The sequence below is a fragment of the Hypanus sabinus genome, chromosome 2, assembly GCF_030144855.1.
Source record: "Hypanus sabinus isolate sHypSab1 chromosome 2, sHypSab1.hap1, whole genome shotgun sequence".
Classification (NCBI taxonomy): domain Eukaryota; kingdom Metazoa; phylum Chordata; class Chondrichthyes; order Myliobatiformes; family Dasyatidae; genus Hypanus; species Hypanus sabinus.
The window spans coordinates 85,848,032-85,873,246 of record NC_082707.1 but is presented as its reverse complement, the minus strand read 5'-3'; the positions used below and the strand labels follow the sequence as shown (position 1 = coordinate 85,873,246).

The window sequence follows — 25,215 nt, the reverse complement described above, 5'->3', positions numbered from 1 at the left end:
GTCTAGACATTGGAGGCAGCACCCCTCTAAGTTCCCAGTCATTAATCCTACTCCCACAGGATCTGTGCTAATTATAATACTAGTTCTTTTACTCACTTTTGTAGTGCACTTCAATCTGCTTTAAACTTAAGATACAATCATACACTGCCTCCTCTGCACACACCAATCCCTGCATCCACTTCTCGCGCCAGCTGCTGTGTAGTAACATTCACTCTGTGTGAACACATGCAGTTAAACAGCCCACGTGCTCCGAACCCAACTGCTCGTCACTGCTGCTGAACAACAGAAACTCCTTATACTGCACTTCCACCAAGTCTCACATCCATCTGCAATACTGCTCTTACCGTACCGTGTCCTCAGACTTCCATTGAGTAAGCACTCCTTTTAATCACAGGGTGGTACATGGTGACATATACCAACTTTAATAATGAAAATACTTTGAACTGCCAGCCCAGTTTTAAGGTAAACAGTCATAACCAGTTTCACTTAGGTGTAAAAACAGTAGATAAACAAAATTGATAACAAACAGAAATAAAACGCCTACAGATATCATATTACAACTTGGCTTCCAGTAGCTTAAAAAGAACAGTGGCCATATTATACGGGAGAGAAAAGAATAAAGTCAGTGGCTGACAGTGAGGAACTGGAATGATTCTGTCAAGCCCCAGATACTGTTCATAGTGAGATAAAAGATGCACTGTCTTATAGTGGGGTGCTTGGCCTACAGTTGGTTTGTGCACAGCTGGACTCAAAGTAGGAGGGGAAAAGTGTTACACCAAGTTCACATTGCATAAAATATGCAGATGAAAAGCAGGCTCATTATAGATGCATGACTTCCTTTTAATGCAAGGTTCTGATCCGAGGTCTCAGTTTAGAGTTTGCAGTCAGGCAGCAGAGACAAATCCCACAACACCAAACACTCCTGAGTGATCAATTATGTCAAATGCTCACTGCAGATGTGCACCAAGTTTCTCGCTGTGCTCTGAAACAGCAGCATCAATTACTGTCAGGAACCCCTTGATCAACACAGCAAGCCTAGAGCTGGATAGAAAATGGAGGGTTTCCTGGGAGTGAGGCTGGGGAATAAAGCTCTGTGCAATCAGACCTTTTACCTGTCATCATTGACCTCTGCCTGGTTGGCCAAGCATAGCAAAATCTACACAAATCTTTGGTCAGGGCGTGTTTAAATGATGTAATCAGTTTTGGACTTCAGGAAGACTGTCAAGCCGTGGAGGAAGGATATACAAATGGAGAGGTTAACTCAAGGTTTAAGATTATAGTTTTGTGATTATTCACTGGGAAAACTATTCAGACTCTAAACTTTAGAGCCTGCTTGGCACTATCCTCTCCTTCAGAGACCAGGTAGTTTTATCCTTTGAGAATTATTTCAAATTCAGCTCTCATCAGGTTCCACAACACAAAGGATGCACAGGAAGCCACATGGATGTAGTTCACAACAGGCTGAAAAGGGTTTCAATGAATTCTACTTACCCTTAACCGAGAATCATCCACTGTCCATATTCTGCTGGCAAAGTCATTGGAGGCTGCAAGCAGATATGCCCCCTGAAAGAAATGTTACTTGATTTAGGATTGTTTAAACAAGCTGAGCTACCAGGCAAAAACAGATTCACAGGAATGTTGCCGCTGGAGCTAACTTCCCCTGAGGCAAAAGAGCTGAAGGGCAACCTTAGGGGTTTATAAACCCGTGAGGAGCACAAATCAGGTCGAATCTCCCATGGTAGGGGAATCTAAAACTACAGCTTTATAGTGAAAAAGGGGAAAGATATGTGAACATGAAGGACGCATTTCTCCACACAAATGGTGATGGGTATAAGGAATGAGCTACCAGAAAAGGTGGCAGAGGCAGAGACAATTAGAGAGTTTAAAATATATTGTACATGTACATGGATAGGAAAGATTTAGAGGGCTACAGATCAATAGGCACCTTGGTCAGCAGGGACAAGCTGAACCAAAAGGCCCTTTTCTAAGCTGTACAAATCTATGAACTTATGCAATTTGATCAGCAGATCTCATGCTGAATAATGTTCTGGTGTAAAACACTGCCTGCCTAACAGACAGAGTTAATTCAACCGGGAAAACGTTTCCAGAGCCCTGTGCAAAATGGGAGAGGGAGATTTCCTAAGTCAGCTACACATGGATTAAATGCAGAGCAACACCAACTCTAAATGTCCCATTAAATGCCCACTATACTGCTTCATTAAATACACTTATTCTTCACCTGAAGTATCCAGATGAATTCAACATGGACAATTGGCAAGTACAGAATCAGGATCATTCATAGTGCCACCAGTGGAAAACAGGTCTGGACATAATTCCTTGGGCTCAAAATTGCGGAATGTATATTCAGTTTATGCTTTGGAGAGTTGCCAAAATCCTCGAAAAATCCAATTCCAGAAGTAAGAGGGAAGACATCTTTTGGTGGAAAAAATAATCTGTCACACTTTTAGCAGACGTTGAGACACAAAATAGACGACTGTCACTTACTGTGCTGTCAAATTCCAGACTGGTAATTCCAGCATTACTACCAGTGAGGGTGCTCTTCAGTTCACATCTTCCTACAGGGAGCAAACAGCACATCAATACCCAGCAGGGTCAAGTCCTGTCATGAAGCTTTGCTCCTAGGCTGACAGATTTCAGTTCTGGGAATGCAAACATTCAGGTACTCAGCTCAATATCAGACACCTGCAGGCCAGAACCTCCTGAGTTCTGTGGAGTTGCTGCAGGAAGCAAATATCATCACTTCAACTGGCTCAGAAGCCTAGAGTTTGGAAGTGAAACATCAAACTCTTGTTTCAGCCCAAATTACTGGCAGAAGACAGCATCAAGCTCAGCGGCATCTCACTCATCACTTGTTCTGACAAATGAATGACCGCTCAAGCAGAACATCTGAGGGGGAAAGGCAAACACCAGTGAGAATCAACAAATTTAAAATAAAAGAGAACTTGAATAAAAGTAAAATTCAGCTGTGCCAGGCAAAGGGTCCCACAGCTCTTGCCATGTGAGCTTCCTAGCAATCTTCTAAACCACTGACATTGGGATCAAGTACAAAAATACCAGGGTGGATTGAAGTGCTTTATACTGGTAGGTCATGCACATGCTGGGCAAGAAGCTATCAAACCAGATTAATGCCATCGATATTCTGAATTACATAAATTTTAACATATGCTTCTTTTTTTTGAGCAGAGGTCTCAGCTTGAAAACTTGCAGTCATATGCACCAGAGGTAAATGCCCATGATACCCAAAACTACTGGTTCTGTGAGATGCCCTTTATAAAGACACTCCAAATTCCTCAGCAGAAGTGTCAACTAAATCAGTGGCATAAGTTTCTGTCAGGAACTCCACAACCACCACAGCACACCTTGAGCAGGATGGACAATGAAGGATCTCCTGGGAGTGAGCAGACACATGGGCATTCAATAAAGTGCCGTCAGACCTTTTACTTATCATCACTGACCTCATTATTTTACATAGCACACTTGCCCACGTAATCTTGTCAAACACTCAGTAGAATGATTAACAGGAAGATCTGTGCTTACAGTAATGTGTGGAGCAGATGTGTAAGCACAATGCATGACTAGGCTAAGTGGTCACGTATGCAAGTTCAGTGAGGACAGCTTCGGGCCCAGATGTGATTGACCCTTCCTGCCCAGGAACCCAATGCTCTTATAAGATAGCCAACAGGCTGTCAAACTAGGCTTTCAATCACACTCAGTGTGAAGAGGGCACCTGATGGGAACGAACCCCACTGAACTCATTACTGGAGAGAAAGATCTAGAAAACACAACTGGGGTCTCAAGACTTTATTCATGCACATAAATAATATCATTACACTAGATGTGCTCACTACTATTGAATGACAGGGCATCTTCGAGTGCCCATGCCATTAAAAGAGCAAAGTGGGCCTAGGCAACAGGATCTGTTAATCCGGTTTATATTCACTTAGATTGGAATTTCCTGATTAACATACCTTCCAGCCAGCTTGCTGGCTAATTCAAAGTTTCTTTTTCCACTTACCCGAGGAGACCTCCCATAGCTTAACCTTCCTGTCTGTTCCACCAGTCACCACCACCCGGGATCCTGGACTAAACCGGACGGCATTGACCTCTCCATCATGAGCGTCCTAATAAATAAAATGCAGAAAAAAAACACTGAATTTCCACGATCATTCTGGTCAATGCACCCTTACCACTTATCCATCATCAACATCAATGTCTAATTTGTCTGTTGGCAACTCCAACCAAGATACAAGGCATGAGCACGTATGCAAGCACAGACGGCAACGCCGAAAGCCACAAGACTGACCTTCAGTGCTTCACTGCTTGTCTGTGAAAGCAAGGCGCTTTCCAGAGCTTTCACACTATCAGGAACTGCATAGAAAAAGTAATCTGGAATTAAATTGTAGGATTGTGATGAAGGGCACACATAATTTGTATCAGTAGGCTGATCCTCACAGGCTGATCAATATTAAAAAAGAACTCCTGGATGGAGCAGTAGAATTACGCAGAAGTTAGATTAAAAAGGTTAAACAAACTGACTAAATTGATAACATCAAATATATCTTTTTATAAACTTAAGTAATAATTAACAAGTAAACCAGACCACCATTTCAACATGCTTACTATTTAAACATACTGACTTACAAAAATTGCAACAGGGGTTGAATAAGAAACCTACGTTTGTAGATTAGGGGGCCTGATCTTTTTATTGTCAATCCTCCACAGGCCTGATTCAGTCCTGACCTTGGCTGTTGTGTAAACTTTAGATGTTCTTTATGTAACTGTGCTGATTTACCTGGGTACTGGTAGGTTACCTAATGACTGTAACTTATCCCTTAGTGGCAATGGAGTCAAAGGGGAATTAATGCACATGCAAAAGCAAGTTGAAGAGCTTTTGGGAAGTGAGAAATGGGACTGATGAGATTGCAGTGCTGAAATCCAGCATGGAACTAATGGACTGAATAGACTCCTCCTGCATCAATACAGGTAATATCAGAGGCTCAAAGTCAAGTTCTTCCTGGAAGAGAAAATCATATTTTCTCCAAACTTAAAAAAAAGGTATACAATAAAGTACATTATACAACCTATTCTACACCATTAAATAAACATGTTTCAGTATTTACTTAAAGTCAAACATCTTGCAATTAATTACTGGGAACTGCATTAAGATACTGTTTATTTAAATCATGTTCTCGGCCACATTTATACCAATTCAGGAATATATTGTTAACTTCTGCAGTTTCATAACTTAAAAGAAATCATAAAATTATTAGTCTGTTGACAAACCACACAATACAACATTAGAATTATTCAGGCACACTATGCTGGTCATTATTTTCTGGTACAGTCTTCTACCAATGAATTTACAACTAGCGTGTCAATTAGATTTTTTTTTAAAAAGAAAACAACCAACGCAAACTGAAAACTCTGCCCACATTTCACTGAAAACCTGCCCACATTTCACTGAAAACCTGCCTCTCATTTCTTTTGACAAGAACTTATAACAAGCTTTTTAGCAGAAATTATTTCAGCAGGTATTTATGATCCATGCAAGCCTTCTCCTATTTCAGCACATCTCACTGGCATATTTTATGACTTGCTCCCTCATATAAATTTGTTTGCATACTCACAAAAAAGTGGAGTGGCGTTGTAGGCAATCGCATCTGATTACAAGGTCCAGGACGGGCTTCGGAGGCATCAATCACAGTCCCATGCAGCGTGGGCGATCGTTTTCTATTGGCAGCAAACACAGAATATCTCAGTACTCAGCACCCTCAGAATCTGCAAGAAAGAAAATCACGTGCCAACACACACTTAGTGCAGTGTGTATTCATACAGGGGCTCTGGCATGGACAGGAAACAATGTGAAGAAACACTATAGTATGAATGTAAAAATCTTATGGTCAAATGAAGCATTGAGTTACAAGTGCCCATGAATAGCTTCTTGGAGAAATGCATTCTAATAAATAAGTAGCCAGTCCCTTCCAAGCAAACCAATAGCACCTAGGGGGGACTAACTGGTCTTGGGCATTGGTTAGGGCAGCGGTAAGTTGAATTACATTCTTGATTACTTCAAGAACCTTTGATGAAATTTTGCTGTGAAGCACAAATTCCTTAACCGTTCCCAAAGACATGACAGGGTTTCGTTCCTGTGAACTGTTTAACTTGAACAGTCCACAAGTTGGAAAAGCAGCTGCAAACCAAATTAGTACATGGCAGAAAATACACAACCCTCTCAGCAGCCAAGACATTTATACTGTTGGCCTCTCAAACGCTCAGTCGCAAGTATGGCTGTATTTAACTTGGGACAAACCTACAGCAGAGTTTGGTGGTGTATGTTATGGGGCATTAGAAACAAAACGGTACAGAAAGAACTGCTACTGGTAAAATTCAGAAAAAATTATGGTAAGCAATCAAATGCTTGACCTAGGACATGTTAGTAAACGTGCACATTTGGAGTGTGACCCAAGATACCTTCAAAGGACTGAAATTTAATTTAAAAATCACATGAAACCCTTTAGTCAAAGGTCCAGTCCCTGCATTGGCTACAAAATGATTTCCCAATGGGATGTCCACAAACTTCATTCAAAGACTCTATGTTACTCAGTGTTGTGTATGCAATGTTCAAGCAGCTTAAACTGAGTTATTGTTATAGACGGAGAATAGGAGACAAGCCGCCCATGTGGTCTTCACTAATTAATATCAACTGTGAGGGCAATTTCAGAAGGTGGGTAGAGGTTCCTTATTAGGCATGAAAAAGATTTGGCAGAGATACACTATCACTAACAAGAAGCAGTTACCATGCTAAATCAAATCTGAAATACACTAAACATTTAGATAGAAACAGGGGAACTAAGCTCTTAACGTACCCAAAGATATTACCAATAGAGTCCAAGATTCCAGATGCCTGTGAAGTCCTTCTGTGCAAACAAAAACATAAATAATTGCGCTGAGATGATGATGTCCACTCCCCTCAGCTTACAAATCCAGACACAGCAAAACTCTCCAGTAGCCCTTACCAAAGATACAAAAAAAAGTTTCCTAACCCTAACAAAATGACACCCTGCCCACCACCCAATCAACAAAACCGTAGACCTCCTTCCCATGACGAAAAAAAGAGCAGGGAATGGATAAAGACAAATAAGCATACAGTCCAATTGACCTGATCAAAGTTGTGCAGTCAAACACAACCAGCTATGAATGGTAGTGGTAAACTACACAAGTACTGGTAACAGATGGCTCCAAAGCACTATTCTTATAGACAGTAGTGCTCATACTTAGCGATAACCCTGTTTAGCTGAAAGGACCAAGTGGATCCAGCTCAATTTCCTGACTCTCCAAAAGCTAGCCATCAGTAATTTCAATTCATATCAAGTTTGTGTCAGGAAAGAGCTGAGTGCACTGGATGCAGCGAAGTTAACAAATTTCACGACCCTGCCGGTGATATTAAACCTGATTTTGATTCTGAGGCTATGAGAACAGACAACAGCCCAGTTGTGTTACCGAAGGATTGCCCTTCAAGGTCAAAATGGAGTTTATTGCCATATGCACAGGTGTAATGAAAAACACCATTGTAATACAAAATGATCAGTGTTGCTTTACCAAGGTTGTAATTAGGATCGTGTAGGTTGGTTCAAGAACCAAATGGTTGAAGGGAAAGGGTTTTTGAACTTGGTGATGTGTGACTCTGTATCTCCTGCTCAACGATAGCAGCAAGTAGATCACACAGCCCAGGATACAAGGTGTGGGTGACAACAATCCAGACAACATTAAGCTTGGGTTAACATCTAACATAAGCTTAACAAATATCAGGTAATGAACAGCAAGGGAGAGTCGGTGCCATTCAATGGTTTGACCACCTCTGGGAACCACTGAAATGACAGCAAAATGTGTCATAGAAACAGAACTATTTATGGTGACACAGAAAAAGAACCATTTATGGTGAATATAGTGAATGAGATGATGTACAATGGCAAGGGAGCCTTGGGTGGACTATGATGGGTGGAAGGGCAAGTAGTTTTGAGGAAGTGAAGAGGCTTCACAAGGACTTAGATTAGGAGAATGGACAAAGAAGTGAAAGATGGAATACATGTCAGCAAGTGTGTGGTATTGCAAGTTATAGAAGAACTAAAAGTGTAGACTATTTTCTAAATGGAGAAAATTCAAAAATCTGAGGTGCAAAGGGACTTGGGAGTCCTTGTGCAGGATTCCCTGAAGGTTAACTTGCAGGTTGAGTTTGAGGAAGGCGAATGCAATGTTAGCATTCATTTCAAGAGGACTAGAATATAAAAGCAAGGGTGTAGTGCTGAGGCTTTATAAAGTACTAGTGAAGCCTCACCTAGAATATTGTGAACAGTTTTAAGCCCCTTATCTAAGAAAGTATGTGCTGACATTGGAGAGAGCTCAAAGGAGGTTCATAAAAATGATTCTGGGATTGAAAGGCGTCATCTGAAGAGCATTTGATGGCTCTAGGCCTGTACTCCCTGGAATTCAGAAGAGGGGTGACCTAATTAAAACCCATTGAATGTTGAAAAGCCTTGATAGTGTGGATGTGGAAAGGACGTTTCCTATGGTGAGAGAGTCTAAGACTAGAGAACGCAGTCTACGAATAGAGGGGAGTCCTTTTAGAATGGAGATGAGGTGGAATTTCTTAACCAGAGAATGGTGAATGTGTGGAATTCATTGCTACAAGTGGCTGTGAAAGCCAAGTCTTTAGGTATATTTAATCAGAGGTTAATTCTTGATTTGTCAGGGCACGAAGGGATATGGGGAGAAGGCAGGAGACTGGAGCTGAAAGGGATAATAGATCAGCCATGATAAAACGGTGAAGCAGACTCGCTGGGCAAAAATAGCAGTATTGTTGATCCCATCTCCTGATTGGATAAAACAATAGGAAAAGATTTAAAGGCATAATTATATAACTAGCAGAAGCTTGTTTGTTCTTCATATCACACAAGTACAACATGTGATATCAAAATAACATGATTTAAAAGTCTGATATATCAGTCTATTTTCTCTCTGGAAAACATCCACGTGAACCATTAAAGGATTCTTAAGACAGAACAAGGAATATCACCAGCAATACAACTGTACTCTCACTTTGTGGCCCTTCCCATCATTTACTACAAAGTACTGCATGGTTAACAAGTAGCCAAACTCTTCAACACATCCTGACCATTGTTGCCTCCTTTGTAGCTCTATAATCAGCTATCAGCCACTCACCTGGGAGTCCTGTGCTTTGCTCGCACTGGTGACGTTTCTTCTGCCGTGTCAGGCCCTTCTTCACCAAGCACTTCGATGTCATCATCACTGCAAGTAAGGAAATGTGAAAAGTTTTAAAAATACAGAAAGCGGTAGGTGCCTGCAATGTAATGTCAGGGATGGCTGTGGTGGAAGCAGACACAAAAATGACATTTAAGAGACTGTTAGATGAGCATGTTAACATGCAGGGAAGGAGGGATATGTATCATGTGCAGGCAAAAGAGATTAGTTTAATTTGGCATCACGTTTGGCACAGATTATGGGCCAAAAAAAATCTGTTCCTGTTCTTTACTATTCTCAGTTCTGCTCAGCCTATGTTTGGTATCATTGAGAAGGAAGTGAAATATGAATGTCATACCTGCTCAGATTTACCCCAGGTTATCAATTATATTAAATTGAACACTATGCACCCGAATGATTCTATCACTTTCTTCTCCATGATAGAAAGACTGACATTTGCACACTGAATATGTAAATATCTCAACTACAACCAGAGGAAAGGCTATTAATTTTTCCCAAACATCACTGTTCTTATTTACCAAGTAGTTTCTAAAATAAAGAAAAATAAATAACAGACAGAATCTCACGTAATTTGCCTCAGTTTCATACCTTTGACAGACTACGATTACGTGACAAAATCACTGACACAAGCTGGAAGTGGGAAATGAAATCTGCTCACGCACTACAGGGAGTTCTCCAACAGAAGTAACTCATGACAACAAATGTAACTCACGGATCAATGTTCAATGGCTCTTTGGCAGCCTCAGCCAAATCCTTTTTCAGCTTTGCCTGGCGTCTCCTGAGAAGGGGAAAAGGTACAGATTGAAGGAAATAACGAATAAGTGACAAAGTTATCCATGCATGCAAGGACGAAATTCAGAGTAGAAAGCAGATTCAAAAACACTTGGAAGCCAGTCATCTGCCAGTACAACATTATACCTCAGACTAAAGTGTTTAAATTCAAGGGAGCTGTCACCTAATCTATCAGCTGCTTTCACACACGTTCAAATAAAACACTTGGTCAAAACAAAATATGCCAAGGCTTTACTTGGCCAATCCTGCACGATTTTCCTGTGCTAAATGGTAGCTTTTTTATTACAACTCCATAGTACACCACCTAGCTCTGATGGATTAAAAAGACAATCACATGAATTTAGAGGTACAAATGGGTCATTTGTACAACCAATACAACCATTCAAAAGAATTTTGTATTGAACAGCTAGAATGCACCAGTGTGACTGGTGCAGCACCCAGCATGAAACCAGTTCAGCACATTATGTGCCTGAAGCAGGGTCAGATCACCTATTTTGAAGCCCCAAAGACCCACTGAAGTCATTGATTATAAAGTCTGGCATAAAGGCAGTTCTCAGGATCTGACAAATTAAAGGCTGGCACTTTTCTGCCTGGTTCCTTCAGAAGTGATCAATTTGTACTATCAATTTAAATTCTCAATACCAAGCACTTTCTTTTTTTTTTAGAAAAAGGACTTTCATCTTGCGGCAATTTTTATTCTGAATACAGACTTTAAAAATAATACAGGACATACTGTGGTGCTTCGACATTCCTAACATATGAAGTGAAATTCACAACCCAAAAGCCACCAGTGAGACCCACGAGATATACCTAAACAGCAATGCCAACTATCTAATGTGAAGAATGTTCACAAAGTTGGGATCTGAAGACTCACTGACAAAGTTATAGGTGGTTAGACATCCGCACATTACTCAGTCTCAAACACCATTCATGCCAAATACAAACGAACGTCAGGAAAACGGCAATTAATTTCATTTGTGGGGCTAATGCTACACGATTCATTCCTCTTAACAAAAGAGACAGCCAATTACTACACCTACTACACACCAGTAGGCAATCCTATCAAGCCATGGACGCTGAATATCAATAGAAAAGGACAAACTCTTGCCAAAGTCCAATGGTAAATAGTTCCTGGGCTGAGCATGGTATCATCATGATGTGCCATTTCTTATGACATGGGCGATCATGGTCTTCACTATGATTGTTCTAGAAAATTTTTATCTTCAGAAGTAGTTTGCCATTTGCCTTCTTCTAGGCAGTGTCTTTATAAGACGGGTGACCCCAGCCATTATCAGCACCTTGCAGAGTGTGTCTGAATGGTGTCAGTGGTCGCACGTGACCATTCTTCACTTGCTCCAGGCTTCATATGACCCTGATCTGGAGGGGACTAAGCTGGTGCTGCACCTTGCCCAAGGGTGATCTGCAGGTTAGTGGAGGGACAAAGCACCTTGCACCTCCTTTAGTAGAGGCATATCTCCATCCCACCAAATGGAGCAACATAGCAAGTTATAAAAAAGATATATTTGGCATGTTTGGTTATTCAAGAGTGGCAACTGAGAAAATAAAAGCTGTGGGATTCGCTAATGAAAGAGAACTATTATCTAATGTAATCAAGTTTATGTCATCTTTAATTAATCCCGAGCAAGTCAGTGATCAGTGGAAAACAGGCCCTCAGGGCCAACTGGTGCATACTAGCCAAGACAGACATTTAAACTAATCTCATATCCTTCAAAACCTTCACATCTCCTCGCTCTCATTGCGGAAAAAAAAAGGTAGAAAGGTCAAAAAATGAACCACCAGGCTCAAGGACAGCTTCTATTCCACTGTTATAAGACTACTGAACAATTAGATGAACTCTTGACTTCATAATCTACCAGGTTATGCTCTTGCAGCTTACTGTATCCCTGCAATTCCTCTGTAACTGCAGCACTTCCTTCTGCACTCCTTATTGTTTTCCCTAGTACTATCTCAATGCACTGTGCTGAAAAGACCTGCATGGATGGCATGCAAATCAAAGTTTGTCATAGGTACTGAGGTACAGCGATAATGATAATAATCAAAAATCCAAACCATGTACTTGCCCATGTTTCTTTTAACCTAGTCTTTTCATAGGTTTTATACTTTATTCTAATAACAATGAACACTACAGCACATTACAGGTCATTCAGCCCACAATGTAACATCTTATTAGAACATAGAGGTTGGCAGATGGCATTCACTCCAGCAAAGTGTGAAATGATTCACTTTGGAAGGTGGAACTTGAAGGCAGAGTACAGGGTTGATGTCAGGATTCTCAGCAGTGTGGAGGAACAGATGGATCTTGGGGTTCACGTCATGAATCCCTCAAAGTTGCCAAGCATGTTGATAGGATGGTTAAAGGCAAAAGGAGTGTTGGCCTTCACTCAGCTGGGGAAATGTGTTTAACAGCCATGAGGTCATGTTGCATAAAACCCTGGTTACACCACACTTGGAATATTGTGTTCGGTTCTGTTCGCCTTATTATAGGAAGGATGTGGAAGCTTTAGTGAGGGTGCCGAGGAGATTTACCAGGATGCTGCCTGGATTAGAGATCGTGTTTTATGAACACAGGTTGAACCAGCCTAGGGCTTTTCCCCTTGGAGCGAGGAAGGATGAGACGTGACTTGATAGAGATGTACAACATGATCAGGGGCATAGATAGAGACATTTTCCCAGCGTGGAAATGACTAATATAAGGGGGTATAATTTTAAGGTGACTGGAGGAAAAGTCAGGGGTACAACACAGAGACAGGTTGTGCCTGGAATACACTGCCTGGGATGGTAGTAGAGGCAGATACACTAGGGACATTTAAGGGACACTTTGATAGGCACATGGGTGATTAAAAAATGGAGGGTTATGTGGAAAGTAAAGATTAGATTGATCTTAGAATAGGTAAAAAGATTTTGCAAAACACTGTGGGCCGAAGGGCCTGTACATTTCTATGTTCTCCATTCTGTAAGTCTTAAAAAAAAGTCCAGAATTAACAAACAACCATCCTTAAGTAAAGAACTGAGTACTGTACACAGTACTCCAGAACATATTTTGAATTAGCACTCATTAAAGAAATGCAGGTTGTCAACACAAGAATAAGCAAGAAATACCATCTAGTTTGCACTGCTGCCTTGGCACTATCAGTAGGGTGACTCTAGAGAAGTGGTTAACTTTAAATCTAAGTTGTACCATGTATCCTTTTCATTTTCTGCATTTAAACGATTAGCCTCTTGAGCCTTCTCAGCCATCCAGCGGGTGATTAGCTCCCGGTTTTCATCGGATGTTTTCCGCAGCTTCTCCTCGAGGGCTGTGAAGGTGATCTGGAGGGCATCGTATTCATCCTTCAGCGTCTGATTGGCTTGCTCCAGCTCTTGGAGTTTGTTTCGCAGCTCCTGGCAATCGTTACTCAGCTGCTGTATGTGCTTCTCATACTCAGCCATCCTTAAACAAGAACAAGTAGGTTGGGCAGAATTATAGCTTACAGCATGTCAGCAAACCAGGTTTGAAGGGCAGTAAATGAGAGGGAAACATTCCATTCTACCTTTACACTACCATAGTCATTCTATACATTTCAAAAGTTGCTGCCTGGCCTACAGGATTCCTCCAGCATTTTGTGTGCATTGCTCAAATGTTATATCCATTTTCCGCCCCTGTCCACACACCTCTTCTGGATGATAACAGATGTGTGGAGAGAGGAAGTCTCTGGTCAGCCTAGTCTTTTGTCTCCTCTAAGGCATCAGTGAACAAGCAGCCAATTCACTATCTCAGCTTGGACAAGTCAGAAGCCATGGTGATCTTTGTTATTTCCATACGAACTGTTATGAACACAAGGATAATGACTGGCCCTAACGTCTAAGGGTTGCTAACTTGATTAATATTCCTGCTCACTACTTAATTAGCCCTGTTGTAAAATGAGACCAGAACGTTGTAAGATTACATTGGGATGCCTTGTATCTAATACTTAAATGGCGTGCTAGAATCTACAATCCAGTATAGGAAAGAAAAACTTCTCGTTTGATAAAGGATGAAAAACAACTCTTAATCATTGTTAAGTGCCACTTACTTTGTTTCATTGGCATGGATCTCTTTGTCCTTTTGCTGAAGTTGGCTATTAAGTTCAATCACATTCTGGGCAAGCTGGAAAAAAAAGCAAGCAGAACATCATTAGTGATCACAATGCCATTAGTTTCTAAGTAAATATGCAAAAAGATAGGTCTGGTCTGAGGGTTGAGATTCTAAATTGGAGTAGGGCCAATTTTGATGGTATCAGAAAGGATCTGGCAAGTGTGGATTGGGACAGGCTGTTTTTGGTAAAAGTGTATTTGCTAAGTTAGAGGTTTTCAAAAGTGAAATTTTGAGAGTATAAAGCTTGTATGTGCCTGTCAGAATAAAAAGTTAAAGATAACACGTGTAGGGAACCTTGGTTCAAGAGGTACGGAAGTCCTGGTTAAGAAACATAAAGGAGGTGGATAGCAGGTACAGACAGGTAGGAACAAATGAGGTGCTTATGGCGTACAAGAAGTGCGAGAGAACACTGAAAAAAAATTGAGGGGGCTGAAAGGAGGCATGAGGTTGCCCTAGCAGACAAGGTGAAGGAGAATCCCAAGAGATTCTACAGATATGTTAAGAGCAAAAGGAATGCAAAAGACAAAATTGGTCCTCTGGAAGATCAGAATGGTGCTCTAAGTGTGCAGCCAAAAGAGATGCGAGGAGATCTTAAATTAACCTTTTGCATCTGTATTTACACAGAGGTGGACACAGTCTATAGAAGTGAGGCGACGTGGCATCAACTTCATGGACCCTATACAGAGTACAGAGGGTGGTGTTTGTTATCCTGAGGTAAATTAGGGTGGTCAAATCCCCGGTGCCTGACAAGGTATTCTCTTGGACCCTGTGGAAGGCAACTACAGAAATTGCCAGAGCCCTAGCGGAGATATTTAAGTCATCCTTAGCAATAGGTGAGGTAACAGAGGATTGGAGGGTGGCCAATATTGTTCCACTGTTTAAAAATAAACCAGGAAATTATAGGCTGGTGAGCCTGACATTAGTAATGGGAAAGCTATTGGAAGGTATTCCAAGGGACTGGATATAAGTATTTGGATCGACGTGGACTGATTAAGAATAGTCAGCATGGTTTGTGCATGGAGGGTCATGTCTAATCAATCTTATGGACGTTTTCGAAGAAGTACCAGGGAAGTGGATAAAGGCAAGGCAGTGGACATTGTCTACATGGACTTTAGCAAGGCACTTGACAAGGTCCTGCATGGAAGGTTGGTCAAGGTCCATTTGCTTAGCATTCAAGATTAGGTAGTAGATTGGATTTGACGTTGACTTTGTGGGAGAAGCCAGAGAGTGGCAATACGTAGTTGCCTCCCTAACTGGAGGCCAGTGAGTAGCAGAGTGTGGCAGGGTCCAGTAAAAGGTCTGTGGCTGTTTGTCATCAGGATGATAATGTGGTTAATGAAGATTAATGGTTAATAATGTTCTTAATGAAGAACAACTGAAACTGTTTCAAACTTTAAAGGTGAGATTATATATTGCATCTGCATTAAGAAATCCTGATACAGGTAGACTATTTACCCTGTTCGTCAACAAGAAACACATAGCAACAGTCTTAATTCAAGAACATGGAAACTGACACTATCCTGTTGGTTATTACTCTGCCTGAGATCTGATTCTGTAAACTGATGACTCCTCAATGATTGAGAGGAATTCGAATGGCTGGATGGGCATTTATTTCTGAAACAAAAGTGCTGGCATCAGAAAGCATGGCTCCTGGTACCCCCATACAGAAGGCAGAACTGAGAGCATTGACTGAAGCCTATTAGTTGGCAGAAGATCAGCTAATATCTACACTGTCCCAATATGCTTTTGGAGACGTTCATGATTTCGAAAACCCATGGAGACAAAAGGGATTCCTTAATGTTGTAGGAACCCCAATCAAAAATGGCCAAGTAGTACAAGAATTAGTATTCTTGTCATACAATTGCCGTCAGAAGTTGCTGTATTAAAGTGAAAAAGCCACTCCAAAATGATAACAGTGGAAAGCCTTGGAAATGTATTTGTAGATGAAATTGCAAAAAAAGGCAGCACTGGAAGGAGTAAAAGAAATAAAAGAGCATAAAATGTGAGCCCAACAACTGGAATTATGGAAATGAAAGCTCAATGCACTCTACAGGAAAAGTGGTTCTAGATGGAGAATGGTGGACAGATAATGGAGTATGGAGATATGGCACTAGTCACAGACTAATAGCGCCAACTATGTTGCTTCCTTATCCGACACAGCAGATACACTCCATAGGGCACACTGGAGTGCAAAAGATGATAGTTAGATCCTTCCAGTGGTGGTGGAATCCAAAATTCTAGGTACAAGCTTGACAAATGTTTAAAAGATGCATGACATTCCAGAAAATGAACCTTGGAACAGCAGAAAAGCTACCACAATTAAGTGCCTTGGCCCCACCTGGCCATTTAAAAAAAAAATCATTAAGTGGACTGAATTTCTTTACCAAAAAGTGTCAAGCATTCTCAGTTGTACTAGTAATAATAGACAAAACTACACTCTCACAGCAAAAACTCCAGTCAAGGACTATACTTCCAGATGGGGATTGCCATGTCACATTGACTCTGACCAAGGAACACACTTCACTTCACTAGTACTTGTCAGGAATCATGGCGACTGATGAACATTGAGTGGTCTTGTCATTGCCCACATCACCCACAGTAATCAGGGCAATGAATGAATGGAACCATCAAATTGATGACCAAGTATCATGAAGAAGGTGTACCATGGCCTGCAGCGCTTCCTATCAACTTGTGTGGCATCAGAGCACCCCAAACAAAAAAAACTAAACCAAGTCCATTCAAGGTGGTAACAGGATGTGTTCCTGCCAGGAGCCTCAATCTCAGAGAAGCTGATATGCATATTATGGCAGACAGTTTAGTTAACTATTGCATGAAATTAATCCAAGCTGTCCAGTCTGCTTCTCAACAGGTTTCTGCCACTGGGGAAAACCCAACAGGACAGACACATCCTGATTCTTGGCGAGTGTGTCCTGATCAAGAAACTGCCTAAGGAACCACTGAGAACTGGATGGGAAGATCCTTACCAAATGTTGTTAATTACCAACTTGGTGGTGAAAGGAGAAGGTAAAAGTAAGTGGACACACACCAGCTAAAGCAGTATCCAAAGAAGACAACAAGCACTTAACAGTGACATAATCCTATGAATACTTTGAAGAATATATATACACCCTTTATCAATTTCACACCCCAAGTAGTTTTTTGATTATTTATACATAACAAAGACATCACAAGTTTTTCTGTCTCTGAATTTTCAGGTGTAATAATTCCAAATGTGTGATTTAGAATCATCAGTGGGGGGGTTGGGGAAATTGCTGGATCCAACTGTTTAATTCTTAGAATAACCCAATTGTTATTTTCATTGTAATTTAACAATTATCTGCTTGTATTTTAAGTAGTTCTTGTATGCACATAACAGATTAATATGCCCCTGTTGCTTATCCAAAGTATAATTCTGGAAAGCTCAGAAGTTTCTTTGTTCTGCATTATTTGAACAAGTGTCTTCTCATTTGTTAACTTTGTACTGCAGTATTGAATAATTGCTTGCTAGTTGGTTAATTCTTAACTATAAATTTGAATGGAATTTTCCTTATCTCTATGGGTATATAGCTAAATATAGCAGTTCCATCTTAATCTTCTTCTTTAATTTTATTTTTCTATCACCATTCAACTTTGTTCTGTTCTATTAACTCATAATAAAAGAGATTGTGTAGCAACAAGTTTTGAGCCTCTTTCCTGACTTCTAAAAGAACCTCGGATTAAAATGTCAGAATCCAACAGTATAACTTAATTGGCTTAGTGCTGCTAAGCAGGTTACTGCTACATATTATTCATTTTAACTTTAAATGTATTCAGAACCCTCTTAAGTACACTTGTGTCCCCATAGGGGCACCAATTAATCACATCTATTCTTCAAATAGACAAGGTAAATGCAGACAATTAGAGTGTAAAGTAACTTAAACAAAAGTACGTAGTGGACTTATTTTCAAACAGTTTGGCACAGACCTCAATATGCACTTTCATATTACCTAAAACACGACAGGCAAAACAGAGTGCAACCCCCAGCCACACTGTGTGAAAGAGGCAGAATGGATTTCTTGCCTGTGCTCCGTGTTGGGCTGCATGAACTACATCAGATATTTGCCCTGGCAATTTTTTTTTGAGGGATGAGGTGGGCAAGGAGAGAGGAAGAAAACAGAGACCATTCTCATTCTGTGATCCTTTCTGGCAAAAAATACTTATGCTAATTTTGAGCAAAGATAGGTTAGAGATCTGATGTGTCTTCATATTCGAACGTTTCTATCCACTGGCATTTAAGCTGAAACATTCAATGCCTGAAAGGGTCCTTGGGCTCTATGTAGCTAAAACCCCACAGTGGTCAACATCCAAAAAACCTGCAGAAACAGGACATGAATAAGGGGCTATGACCAAAATAACTTTCACATACACAGTTAATGCATGTATACATGGAGGTTCTCTTCCAAAGTACAAGAAATGAGTGCTCCCATGAAGTGTGCAACTCCAGAAACCCCTGATGGCTGCCTCTGGGTGTAACTTTGATTACAACAAGGTGATTCTCTTTTTACTTTCATACACAATCTCTAATTGCTTGCCAAATGCCAAGCACAGAAAACAGCAGACCAAAATTAACTTATAGTGGAGGAAACTTTACACAGCACTTACTGGGGGTGGGGAGGGAAGCACTAGTATAAGAATCAAGTGGCTTCCAGGCAGGGCCAAACAGGAACTAACACAAGACCATTGTAGCTAAGCAAGATAACCCACCACAGAATTAAAAGCAGAATTATAGAGGCAATCAGTAATCCACTAAGGTGGAAGAGCTGAGTAGCCTTCTGTTTGATGTGTGCGCACATACCTCACCACGCTTCTTGTGGAGCTCTGTGAGCTCTTCCTGATGGCGGATTCGCATCTGGGCAAGTTCATGTGTCGTCTCATTCCGTACACCATCCGATGCCGGGCTGAGTTATTAGGGAAAACAGCAGGAAATCAACATAGATTTGGGTCAAAAGGACCAAAGCATAATTCTAGCCATGTAAAGCTTAATCTCTCCAACTGAACATCCCGATTTCCTGCTTAATCAGAGCTTCCATGAATGCTGCTTTCTACAATCCCATCATTAATGCACCTCGGCAAGTGGATTTGTAAAGTCAAGGGCAACAAACCAAAAGGATCTTTGAACAGAATATTCTTCTTTTTTGGGAAGAGGAAGCAGTGAAGATCTCTTAAGAGCATTATAACCCAATCACAACCATAAGGTGCAATTTCCAATGTTGCTAAAGTGATATCAAACAGCAAGAAAGAGCAAATAACCTTTCCAATTGACACAGCATCTCAGGAGCATAGTGACCAAGCACAGAACTCCTACCAGTTGAAACCAATTTACCCAAACACTGCATGGAACTTAGCAACCTTGTTTTCGAGACTCAACTCCTCAATGCATTTGCCCTAGACCAATCAGAAAGACACCACAGTTTAAATTTTACCAGAATTACCCTGAAATGATCTACATCACAGCCCAGTTTCTAAGTCTTCCTACAGCTCTGTCAAAGGGCTTTGAGGTCGAGCACATTCATCTCTGAATCAGAAAACAAGATAAATATCCAAGTGGTACAGCAACATTATTAACAACAGAAACAACAATTAAAGATCACTCAGCTTACAATCTGAAAGGCCAAGAGAATGAAAAATAATTTCTGATTTAGGGGCAGGCAAATGACAGGCTAGAGGCAAGAGGATAGATGACTACTCAGATCAGCTCCTGCGTGGTGTCAACAACCTGTCATATTAAACCTTTCATAAAGGGAAAGGCCAACTGGAGTAGAAGTGACATTTGGATTTGAACCCATTATGTGGGGTAGCCAAACGTAAGTGGTGGGCCTTAAAATAGTGGAGAGATTAAGAGAACAAATGCCAGATTGCTAGTATGCAGACAGATGAGGGGACAACCATCAATATGAAATAAAACACAGGTATGAAATGAAATTTGAGTTAAGAAATGTGAAGGCCTCTGTGGGTTTGAAGGTTATACAAGAAAGAAAGATGAAGTGGCGGAGGGATTTAAGCACAAGGAAAAATAATTTTACAAATGAGCTGCTCTCTTTACCAGAATTGGACATCCAGCAGAGAACGAAGGACAAATGGGATCTGGTGTCAGTTACAGTAAATGGCATTTTAAGTAACTTCAAGTGGCTACTTCCAGTGGGATAGTACAAAGAGTCATTGCTCTACCGATGTCATGACCTTGAAGAGTGAGAGAATGATACAGAGAACGTCAGGTCCTAGTTACTTGAGATTAGAAGAGCTGAGCCTATTTTCCCAATGAGTACTGAAGAAAATTTCAGCGAAATTCAGAATTAAGGAAAGCTATTTGTAGTGTAAATTAAAGAATGCTTGAAGACAGGGAGAGATGAGACAAGATTTACAGTTCACTTTCTTTTCTCCTGCAAAAGGACATGTCATCTGAAAAATAGCTTGAACAACAGAAGCAAATTCATAATTTTCACACGATTATACACAATGCAATCTATAGTCCATTGAGGATTATAACTCGAGCAGAAAGTAAAATGGAAGAATGAGGCCTTGCACAAGCAGCGTACCTGATGTCAGTCCTGTTGTGAAGATCATACTTCTCACCCTGAAACCTCTCGGCAAGGACGGTTTGTAGGTCGGACTTCTCCAAGAGCTTATTATCTGCAGAGAGGATGTTGAGCGGGGAGTTAGTTGGGAACACAAGAGACTGCAGCTGCTGGAATCCATCTGATGGTGGAAGTCAGTGGGTCGGGCAGCAGCTGTGGGAGGGAAATGCACAATCAACATTTCAAGTTGAGGTCCTTCTTCTGGACTGGAAACACCAACTGTCCATTTCCTCTACAGATCATACATACAACTTCTGCCATCTCCAATGGGATCCTACCACTAATCACTTGCTTCCCTCTTTTCCCCCCTCCATTTTCTGAAGGAACTCACTCCATATGCTAGTCCCTTTTCCCCGCCGATCTCCCTTCTGGCAATAATCCTGCAAGTGTGACAAATGCTACACCTGCCCCTATACCTCTTCTAACATCACCGTTCCCAGCTCCATACAGTCCTTCCAGGTGAGGTGAAACTTCACCCACGAGTCTGTCAAGGTTCTAAGTCTCTAAGTGGTGCCTCCTCTATGTCAATGAAACCCGACGCAGATTTAGGAACTGCTTTGTTCAACAACTTTGCTCAGTCCGCCACAAAGGCAGGAGTTCCAGTGGCTTTGTTTGATCATTATATGCTATATCGTATGCCATGGGTGATCACGTCTTTCCATGACCATGACTGTTCTTGGCAAACTTTTCTACATAAGTGGTTTGCCATTGCCTTCCTCTGAGCACAGTCTTTACAAGACAGGTGATCCCAGCCATTATCAATACTCTTCAGAGATTGTCTGCCTGGCATCAGCGGTCACATAGCCAGGACTTGTGATTTGCACCAGCTGCCCATACACCCATCCACCACCTCCTCCCATTATTTCACTGAACCTTGATCCGGGGCAGGGTAAAGTAGGTGCTATACCTTGCTCTAGACCTACAAGCTAGCAGAGAGGAGTACCTTACTCCTTGTTTGGTAGAGGCAAGTTTCCATCCCACACAGTAGCTATTCAATTCGATTTCCCATTTCCATTCTGTTATGTCTGTCCTCCACTACCAGATGCGGCCACATTCCAGCTGGAGGAGCAATACCTCATACTCTATCTGGGTAGTCTCCAACTTGATGGCACGAATATCTATTTCTCTAACTTCCACTTCTCCCCTCTCCCTCCTTTTCCATTCCTCATTCTGATTACCCTTTCAATCCTTCTTGCCTTCTTCAGATCCCCCTCCTCTCTTATCTTCCACTGTCCTCTTCTATTAGCTTCTTTTCAGCTCTTTACCTCTTCCAACTACTTCCCCTCAGCTTCTTACTTCACCCTCTGCCCTCACATGGTTCACCTTTCACTTGCCATCTTAAACCGGTCTTGTTTTGGCTTCAGCCCCTTTTCTTTCCAGTCCTGATGAAGGTTCTCGGCCTGAAACACTGACTGCTCCTTCCCCTTCCATAAATCTGCCTGATTTGCTAGCCCTGCGCTCCTAGTAAGAACGGCGGCCCGGTCCCCGCCGCTGGGCAGTTTGGCGCCGAGGTCCGACTCCCCCACAACCCCTGAACGGCTTCCGGCCCCGCACCCCCACCTCTACTCACACGCCTGCACCAGCTCCTCGAAGCCCTGTCTCTGCTGCCGATCCCGTAGCCGCAGTTGCTCCCTGATGTGCCGCCGCCAGCGCGCTGTCGTCGCCGCAGCCATCTTGCCGCTGGGTCCTCCGCCACTGTCGGCACAGCCTCCACCCACCAGGCTGCCCCGGGAGCGCCTGAACAGCATCCCTGTCGGTTACCAAACGCCTCCTGCTCTTGTCTGTCTCGGAGCGCTTGCTCCTCCAACTCCGGGAGTCCGTGAACACGGGATTTCTATTATTATTTCAGGCACTGCGCTGCTGAATGGAAACTTGTGACACACTGGCAGAAAGCAATGCGTGTGATAAAGGCATAGGCCCACTGCCCTGTGTCCACAATACTCGTCACCCTGTGTAAATAGTTATATAGATGCTTCTAGTTAGTTTCATTTTGTTCGTTAGCGCTTTCTTTTTTCTTTCATTATGAAATCCAGTCTCACATTGGGCTGAGGGATATGACGAATGTTGCCTGAACTAATTTGGGGCTTGCCCTGGATCCACCTCCACGTTCACCCCATTTAAAACCCCATCCTATTCACTAGCGAAGTAATGTCATGCCATTGGAATCGGATTTGAGCCCATAACATTATGACTAATAGGTGAGAGTACACTACTAAGCCTAAACATGCAGCAAGTAGTAATCACGAGGAAATCTGCAGATGTTGGAAATTCAAGCAACACACACAAGATGCTGGTGGTACGCCGCAGGGTCCTGACGAAGGGTCTCGGCCTGAAACGGTGACTACTACTTCCTACAGATGCTGCCTGGCCTGCTGCGTTCCACCAGCATTTTGTGTGTGTTGCAGCAAGTAGTAATGCTTTCTTTTCATCCATAAGATGCAATGGGTAATTTTGTTAAAATACATGGTGGAATTGCGAAAATCAGGAAACTATGAAGTTTGGCCTTCCATCCAAGATAAGCTAGAAGATGCATTTTCAGTCATAGAAGTATTTAAATATGCATATGTCTTAAGTAAGAATAGAAAATACTGGATCACTCAGTGGGCCAGGCACCACCTATGCAAATCGAAACAATTAACATCTCAGATTGAAAATGCTTCACTTTTCCTCTGATGCCACTTGAACCATAGTATTTGCAGGGTCCTGACCAAAAATACCAGCTGTCCATTTCCCTTTATAGATGCTGCCTGACTTGCTGCGTAAATCCATCCTTTTGTGCGTAGTTCCAGATTCCATCATCTGCAACCTCTTGTGTTTTATCTGACTATATTTCAAATGCACTAAATAACCTTTACTGTTTAATATATTCCCAAATATAATGGAACCTTTTGGACATACCCCTCACATTCCATTTATTGTAACCTTGATTTATAAGGTCAATTCAGTAACTCATAACCAAATGTTACTGGGTCTGTTCAATTCTTGTCCTTGGCCTGACACTGCCATCAGATCAGCATCTTGTGTTTCATACATTGGATTATTTCTATACTTAGCACTAATCCTGATCAGATATTTATCCAGCTTTTCAAAGTCTGTGATTCAGCAGACCAATTAATTGCTTTTTTTTCCAGACAAATATATGGCAGAAGCCTCATAATTCTGAAAGGAACAAGTTCCTTTGTGGAGCTTGATGTCTGTTAATTTTTATACATCTTCCTTCTAATTCTTTTGTCTTGATCCCCATTTTAAATACTTTGCAATTACAACATCTGTTTGTAGATTTAGATCAGGTCTGCAACACAATAACATCTCAACATGTACAAAACGCTGGAGGAACTCAGCAGGTTGGGCAGCAGCTGTGGAAACCGAGCAGTCCTGATGAAGGGTCTCGGCCTGAAATGTTGACTGCTCGTTTTCATGGATGCTGCCCGATCTGCTGAGTTCCTCCAGCATTTTGTACATGTTGATTTGACCACAGCATCTGCAGGGTACTTTTTGTTTACAATAACATCTCATTTGGTGTAGATGCTCAAAAAAGGCTCCTTTTTCCACATCTTTGTCTATCATTTCTTCTTCCTTATTTGTCTGGTGTTTGCTTAAACACACCTAGGCTAGTCACCACAACTTGGTAGTAACAGCTGTCTACTGTCCAATTCAGGGAGAGAAGTTCCTATTCAATTCCTACTAATTAGTGGAGACAAGAGATTGCGAATACAAAAAGAAAAAGCAGAGTGTTGGAGAACTCAGCAGGCAGGGAGCATTCGTGGAGGAAAATAGGTAGTCGATATTTCAAGTCTAGACCCTGCATCAGTACTCAGGAATACGCAGAATTTTCGTGAGACCCTCTCTCACTACTCCCACTCTGTGGTTTCTACAGATTTCCTGCTCTTTGATCTCATTCTTACTAAGATTCACTGCTACAACCACACGTCTTTCCTCAGTACTTGTCTTTACTGAAATGTCGTCCCACATGGCTCCCAGTTCAGCCCCAGCCAGGATCTGAGGTATGTGCCGTCAGTTTACCACTCTTCTTCCAACAATCCTCCCTCCACTCTCCCTCTCGGGTGTTGGTAACTTCTGGACCTTTCTCTCTGCTACAGCTCCAGGCCTCACTTTCCCAAATAAGACGCTGGCCATGTTTCCTCTCACTCAAAGCTCCTCCTGTGTTCTCGGCTCTCAGTGGTGCAGACCCTCAGCAGTTCTGACTGCGGCTGGCCTTAATAATGAAGATGCCACATGTCGATTCTCAGAGAGAGAGAGAGAGAGAGCTTCGCACAGGTCGGGGAGAAGAGTTTTAAAAAAAGAGCATTTCGTGAGGCTCGGTGCATTAGTGGTGGACCAGTCGATTCGTAGAGAGAGAGAGAGAGAGCTTTG

At 41.8% G+C, this 25,215-nt stretch overlaps 1 protein-coding gene and 2 non-coding genes across 4 annotated transcripts in view; all 3 read right to left on the bottom strand.

The window, feature by feature from the left end:
- The window catches only part of LOC132380532 (autophagy-related protein 16-1-like), a 38,006-nt gene extending 15,471 nt beyond the window's left edge, over nt 1-22,535 (bottom strand). The window contains exons 1-12 of one of the 2 annotated variants that reach the window (XM_059949421.1): nt 22,412-22,535; nt 20,803-20,994; nt 19,062-19,164; nt 14,166-14,239; nt 13,292-13,543; nt 10,013-10,078; nt 9,241-9,327; nt 6,888-6,938; nt 5,649-5,751; nt 4,037-4,142; nt 2,506-2,576; nt 1,492-1,563 (exon numbers count right to left, since the gene is read on the bottom strand). In XM_059949421.1, coding sequence (XP_059805404.1) covers nt 1,492-1,563; nt 2,506-2,576; nt 4,037-4,142; nt 5,649-5,751; nt 6,888-6,938; nt 9,241-9,327; nt 10,013-10,078; nt 13,292-13,543; nt 14,166-14,239; nt 19,062-19,115 — 936 coding nt within the window. In that variant the 5' untranslated portion in view covers nt 19,116-19,164; nt 20,803-20,994; nt 22,412-22,535. The remainder of the gene's footprint in view (nt 1-1,491; nt 1,564-2,505; nt 2,577-4,036; nt 4,143-5,648; nt 5,752-6,887; nt 6,939-9,240; nt 9,328-10,012; nt 10,079-13,291; nt 13,544-14,165; nt 14,240-19,061; nt 19,165-20,802; nt 20,995-22,411) is intronic. The other variant, XM_059949412.1, reaches the window with a different exon arrangement.
- On the bottom strand, nt 863-1,127 carry LOC132390658 (small Cajal body-specific RNA 6). The gene has a single exon (XR_009510976.1). It is a non-coding gene; the product is annotated as a small Cajal body-specific RNA 6 (non-coding RNA).
- LOC132390659 (small Cajal body-specific RNA 6) lies at nt 3,206-3,477 on the bottom strand. The gene has a single exon (XR_009510977.1). It is a non-coding gene; the product is annotated as a small Cajal body-specific RNA 6 (non-coding RNA).
- Nucleotides 22,536-25,215: the final 2,680 nt, after the last annotated feature.